The 6093-nt window shown below is 28.4% G+C and overlaps 2 protein-coding genes across 4 annotated transcripts; one reads left to right on the forward strand and one right to left on the reverse strand.

Moving 5' to 3' along the window:
• Positions 1-188: 188 nt before the first annotated feature.
• LOC108735077 (galactosylgalactosylxylosylprotein 3-beta-glucuronosyltransferase I) lies at positions 189-4997 on the reverse strand. Of its 3 annotated transcripts, none has more exons than XM_018466884.2 (6): positions 4851-4997; positions 3752-4116; positions 3373-3695; positions 3142-3288; positions 3000-3087; positions 189-2195 (listed from the first exon to the last, which is right to left on the reverse strand). In XM_018466884.2, the coding sequence occupies exons 2-6, from the start codon at positions 3861-3863 to the stop codon at positions 1918-1920; spliced, it is 948 nt and encodes a 315-aa protein (XP_018322386.1). In that variant the 5' UTR covers positions 3864-4116; positions 4851-4997; the 3' UTR covers positions 189-1917. The 3 variants fall into 3 exon arrangements, with proteins under 3 accessions (XP_018322386.1, XP_018322385.1, XP_018322384.1); XM_018466883.2 differs by having other exon boundaries at positions 3752-4320; XM_018466882.2 differs by lacking the exon at positions 4851-4997 and having other exon boundaries at positions 3752-4715.
• A 71-nt stretch (positions 4998-5068) lies between these two features.
• LOC112905902 (39S ribosomal protein L41, mitochondrial-like) lies at positions 5069-5791 on the forward strand. The gene is made up of 4 exons (XM_025979252.1): positions 5069-5073; positions 5228-5268; positions 5333-5433; positions 5488-5791. Exons 1-4 carry the CDS (start codon positions 5069-5071, stop codon positions 5704-5706), a joined length of 366 nt encoding a protein of 121 aa, XP_025835037.1. The 3' UTR covers positions 5707-5791.
• Positions 5792-6093: the final 302 nt, after the last annotated feature.

The raw sequence follows: 6093 nt of genomic DNA on the forward strand, positions 1-6093 counted from the left end.
TAATTAATAAAACTTTTTGATTATTCGTTTGTCATATTTATTACTTTTCATAAAAAAATTTTAAATCAAAAAATTGCTTATATGTTTTTTGAAAAATAAAAATATACAATTTCTGGTCGTTTTTGTTTAAATATTTTAAGTAATTTTTGTTTGAATGATGTTTAAATAATAAAATAAAACACATTCAGTATACTGACGAATTTATTTCTAGTTTTATAATTAAGTTTTCCTTTGATCAATCAAGAAATGAAGCTTGAACAAATACATTTGTTACACATACATAAAAAGGCATTTTAAACGACTAGATAGGTACTATAAAATAAAAAACTTTACAGACATTCGTAAACTACCCGAATTATTCTATTAAATACTTATTACGAAATGGACATGATTTGTGTATGTTGTGTGTGTGGGTATACATCATTAAAATGCACTCCTTTGAATAAACTTAAAAATACACACATCCTTTAAATGGCACTGCCTTAATGTAGTATACAAAATGATATGAAACCAATTACCGATTGCCGTTTTCCTTATTACATATTACTGAAAAGTAAAGTATGAATAGCATTTTGTTCTGATAAAAATATACTTAAGTCCACTTCATCTTATTGTTCAAGGTCACTGATTTTAATCACTCCAACTTTAAATGGTAGAAGCAGTTCAGAATCTCATGAACTTTGGCATTGGATTGAGTACTGACAAAACCCAGCCCATTCATAGATTTCTACCCCTTAAAAACATTGGCCGTAATTGTTTACAGTTTATTTGGAGCTCCATTGCCGATTGTATAACGAGGCACATAGTTAAAGGTTGAGTCAATGTTTTCGTAATGGACAATATGAGTGAAGGCTCATGATACTCTGAAATACCTCTACTGTTGAAATTATTATAAATAACGAAATTAATGAACAATTAAAGAGACAACATTAAAAATTACACAATTTTGTCTTGGCTTGAGTACTTCAAAATGTGAATGCATATTGTAAATCATTAAAAAGTTATCGTTAGATAGCAAAAGTGATTATTACATAAATTTTACGTATTCAAAAAAAATGATTTTTGTTAATTTACAAAACTGGGAACAAAAAAATACATTTCGATTGGTATTACTTATCTAACGCTTATATGTATTTTCGTTCGCTACATAAAGCCGTATGTATAAAATACAGTTATTGTTTGTAAATTAAGATATGTAATAATGTTATTGTGTGTGATTATTTTATTCATTATACGTCACGTCAAACCTAAAATAAATTAGGGGAAACAGCTAGTGAGGATGTGAACTTTGTATCGAAAAAAATATCACAATCATTAAAAAATCACAATGCGGACGTTTATTCTTTTCCACAACCGAACTATAAACTATACACATACATGTAAAGAAAGTGTGGATTTTCCATGATGTATAAATTAACTCCCGCATTTTTCTTAAGTAAACCACAGATTATTTCGTAACAATTTTGTATATACATATTTTTGTTTCCTATACAGGTGAGTATACAGCTTAACTTTTTGGAAAGAATTGCATTTGTCTGTTTTTTGAAAAATTTTGAGTTTTGTAGTGAAAAAATTGCATTTGTTCGTTTTTTGCAAAATTTTGAGTTTTGCAGCGAAAAAATCGATTTGAGATTCTCTACATGTGAACACAGACAATCCTTCATTCACTCCCTCCCCCCACTCCTGTTTTATGCGCGCAAAATTAGAAATTAAAACTTAAGGAAAATAAACCGTATAGCTCATATCACTTTCCTTACTTAAATTACTATAATTTAGTGTAAATCAAAATAAGATTAAAAAAAAAAAGAAAAAATAAATGTGTTTGCTGTAACCTTCGTTAAAATAATAATTGAGCATTTGCAAAAAAATTAATTAAATATATGTATACGTATCACAATCTGAAGCGAGTGTTGTAATTCACACTTCGAAACCATCGACGAATTTTTTAATTTGGGGTTTCTCTGTTCTCGTGTGCCACACGTAGACTTTTGTACAATTATCGGCCAGAGGTTCCAGTTCTTCCTTCGTAGTGAATTTAACAAGAAATTCGCTTTCTTGAAACCCTTTTTGTGCAGAATACGAAAACTCGACATCGGGTTTAGACAAAATAAGATCTAAATTTATTCCAAAACCCGCCATATCGATAGCAAATCGTCTATCTGATCTCCAACCGCTCAGGAATCCCACCACTTTACCTAAAGAAGTTCCATTTTCATTTAAGCGTTTTTAAAATAAACTGCAAGTTTAATAGAATTTTTACAATTTAAATAATTTTATATTATCCTCTCTGACTACAAAAAAAAGAAAAAAATTGAAAATCTTCCCCTTCCAGCAGATAAAACGTAAGGGACATTTTAAATTTAATTTTTCTCAGCAAACAATATTCATAATTTCATAAATTAAGTACTACAACAAATAAAACAGCTTTTAAATTTTCAGTTTGTTTAGAAAAATATTCTACACATTTTGTAAGAATTGTTAGTTGTTTATGAAGATAAAGTGTTATGTAAGCAATCTTTCAAAGGTTTTAGCCCCCTTCCATCCCATGTAAGTGAAAATAAGAAAATATTAAACCTTCTCGCCCAAAAGCTGATTATAAAATACTTGAACACCCTTTTAAAAGCAATTAAGATATAAAAGTGTTTGTAAACCTATTTTAAAAAATAAACCAAGAGCAATGCTCTATTGATATTTAAAAAGTGACTTTTTCAAATTATTTCTCATTGTTTACAATTTATTGTTCTATTATTTACGCTCGTGTAAAATTTATTACACTTTGTCTTTGGTTGATAAGATTAGAATACATAAAAACAGCTTTTACTAGTAAGAAATTGGTTAAACATTGTATAATTTATGAAGCAATTTTCTTTTTTTTTTTATTAAAATTGACATCACAGAACAAGAAAAGTTAAATATATGAAAAAATTAACTGTAATAGTTCTTTAAATTTAAATGTTGAGAAAGTTAGGATAAACTAAAAACAAATATCTTGTTTTCACCTGTTTTTGGATCAAGTTCTGGTGCTTCTACGCTGTATCCACCAACTAATCCAACAGGCCAAACTCCAACTCTTTTGACTTTTTCGATCTATAAAAAATACATTAATATCGTAATAATTTAATACAATGCATACATAATTACCTCTTTAAATAATTTTACACTATATGTGTTATCATCATCCATAAAAAATACAACTCCTTTATCTTTATTTAAAACTAAATTTGTTCTTAACCACCTCAGTGCTACATTTCTTTGCTCAACACCTCTGTGCTTCTTCCATCGTGGATCCTTCAATTAAAAAAATAAGAAGTTAAGTAACTAAGTTAAATGTTGCATCCTTTGAGTGTAATTGCTTTTATATATAATACACACTTGTGCTTTCAGTTTTTCAATCGAAGGGGTTTTTGCAACTAGATGAGTATATTGATAGGTTAAATCATTCAACAAATTCTTAACAATTGTTGTTTTCTCTTCAGAATCTTCAACCACAATCCAGTGTATATTTGGTACTAAAGCTAGTGTTTGAGATATTCGTGTTAACTCAGCCTTCTGTACAGGTCGTGCATAGGTTGGGGTTATGGCATAAACTACTATTGGATCGTTGCTTTTTGTCGGAGGTATTGATGTGGCCAGTAATGCAAGCTGAATCTGCTTTTCAGACACAATCTCATTCAATTTTTCCAACTTTTCTAAAGCTATAAACAACAATCAAAAGAAATGAAGGAAATTTTATTAGTCAACTAGAACTTACCCGAATTTGTTTTTATTGATTGGTAAATCAAAAACAGAAGACAAACAGAAACAAAATACTTTAAAAACGAACGGTGTCTCATTTTTTGAGAGCTGCTGCTGTACCGTTCCATCACCAAGGTTATGAACACTTAATATGTGAATTACATGAAGAGTTTTTCGCGAAGTAAACTAACATTATTATTTAAAGATCCTTGAAAAAGGCATTTCTTGTTTTGCAGAAATATTCAAAATGTAGTAATGAAATAAAAATAGTTCTCCCCACCTCACTTCGTTATCCGCAAACCATTAAACCAGGAAACTTAGGAGTGGTTCACTTTCTCTTTGGTTGCATTCACTGGCTTTTATTGTTCATATCACTTATCACTTGAGTTTGGAAGATTATTATAATGATTACAGATATTATATATTAATTATAAAATCGTATTAAAGTTTTAGCAAAGAATAGGTACCTATTATATTGCAATCTTAACATACCACTTTTAAATACATGTCTTATCGTTAGACAACACATTTAACAACTGGAATTCTTTCAGGAAGTCGTGGTACTTATCACACTTTTTGTCATCACTAAAATGATTAAATTTAAAACGAGTCTGGTGTTATCAGACAATTTCATGATTCTGTTGTTCTTAATAAAATAGACACTCAAGGCAAACAAAAACACTTGCTAATAAAAAAACGTAAGCCACATTGAAACAAAATCGGGTTTTAACTACAGAAACGCAATAACTGTAAAAAGCAAAACATTGTTTGTTTTCATTTTAGATTTTCTATTAATCTTTATGTTTACATACATTTCTGAACATAAAACAATTACCTATTTATATCGACTTTTTATTGAATACGATCCTGCAACTTTTGAGCAATTTTGCGCCATATACAGGATGTTCATTTGTACGTTTACGTTTAAATAGTAATTAAAACCTGTATTAGATTACTTAAACTAACAAACTTAAAAACAAACGTTTAAATATAATTTAATTATAATAATAAATGAAAAGAAAAAGAAACTAACTTTCGCTATTAAATTATGACCCTTATGTTTAAACGAAACAAGTTTTCTAACATTTCGAACAATAATAAACAAAAAAGATTACCTGCAGTTCGATAAAATCGTGTAGAGGATGTTTCACTGTTATCACTGTCTATTATAGTAATAACATGCAATTTCCAATGATGGCTTCACAAATGCAAATGTAAATGACGAATTTGTTATAGCCTTGAGTTTTATATCATAGCATTGTTCTTAAATATTGTTTTATATCAAGCACTTTATTAACCATTAAATATTTTAAAATACGTAATAGTGTTCACAATGACGTATGTGTAAAGTTATAACGTAATCACATACGATAATTTATAATAAACAATTAAAACTGAAGTGATAAATAAATAAAGTATGATAATAAAAGTGAGTAAAAGTTTAAAACTTTCACTTTATTATTAATTTTTAAGGAATATGTTAATGTAAAAGGGAGAGAAGGAAACGTATAGATCCTGAGGTTCCTGTAGATAGTAAGCCAATATTTAGTGCTATGCATATGTACAGCTAATATTTAATTATTTGTCATATTTTTAGAACGCGGTGTTCGAGATACTGGATATAAATTAAATGGCAAATTTATAAAAGTACCAGAAATGATTCCTGAATTGATTGTACCTGATCTGACTGATTTTAAAGTAATTTTAAATATTATATTGTAAAATCGTTTACTGATAACATCTATTTTTTAGTTGAAGCCCTATGTTTCATACAGAGCTCCAGATATAATACAGTCAGAATTCACTGCAGAAGATTTATTTAATGTAGTATATGCTAAAAAAATTATTGGAGATTTTAAAGGAGGAAAATTAAATGAGGATGGGACTCCTAAAGAACCATCACCAGAGGAAAAGTTAACATCAGAGGAAGCAACTTTGAAAGCTCGTCAAACAGGCTCTGATATATTTTAGAAAAATGTGTGTATTGTATTATGTTGATATTTAATGTATAATTTTTGATTTAAAGTTTAAATAATACAGATAAATTTTATTAGTTTCTTGGTTTTTGTATGAATATACAGTATGTCTCAACATTTTCCTCTGCCTTTGCTTTTTAAGTGGGACAGCATGTACATACTCATTGCATGTTGATAATCAATAGCAACAAAAATTACAGAACAAATGCTAGATGGTAATTAAATTAAAATTTAAAAATGAGTGAAGGAACTGCAAGTGATTCAGTTAGTGATGCAAATTCAGAAACGCAAAGCCTATCAAAAAATGACTCAAAACAAAAAGGTAAGGTAAGGTTATGTTGTAAATTTTTGAAAATTGAAGTTTTGACACAATAATATCTTT

The sequence above is a fragment of the Agrilus planipennis genome, unplaced genomic scaffold (genome assembly GCF_000699045.2).
Source record: "Agrilus planipennis isolate EAB-ADULT unplaced genomic scaffold, Apla_2.0 scaffold20, whole genome shotgun sequence".
Lineage (NCBI taxonomy): Eukaryota > Metazoa > Arthropoda > Insecta > Coleoptera > Buprestidae > Agrilus > Agrilus planipennis.

Coding starts and splice junctions, on each gene's coding strand:
- LOC108735077 (XM_018466884.2), bottom strand. CDS start 3,863: ATGGAACGGTACAGCAGCAGCTCTCAAAAAATGAGACACCGTTCGTTT. Junction 3,289..3,372: donor TTGAAAAACTGAAAGCACAA/GTGTGTATTATA, acceptor TTTTAATTGAAG/GATCCACGATGGAAGAAGCA. Junction 2,196..2,999: donor AGAACTTGATCCAAAAACAG/GTGAAAACAAGA, acceptor GAACTTCTTTAG/GTAAAGTGGTGGGATTCCTG.
- LOC112905902 (XM_025979252.1), top strand. Junction 5,269..5,332: donor TCCTGAGGTTCCTGTAGATA/GTAAGCCAATAT, acceptor TCATATTTTTAG/AACGCGGTGTTCGAGATACT. Junction 5,434..5,487: donor CTGATCTGACTGATTTTAAA/GTAATTTTAAAT, acceptor TCTATTTTTTAG/TTGAAGCCCTATGTTTCATA.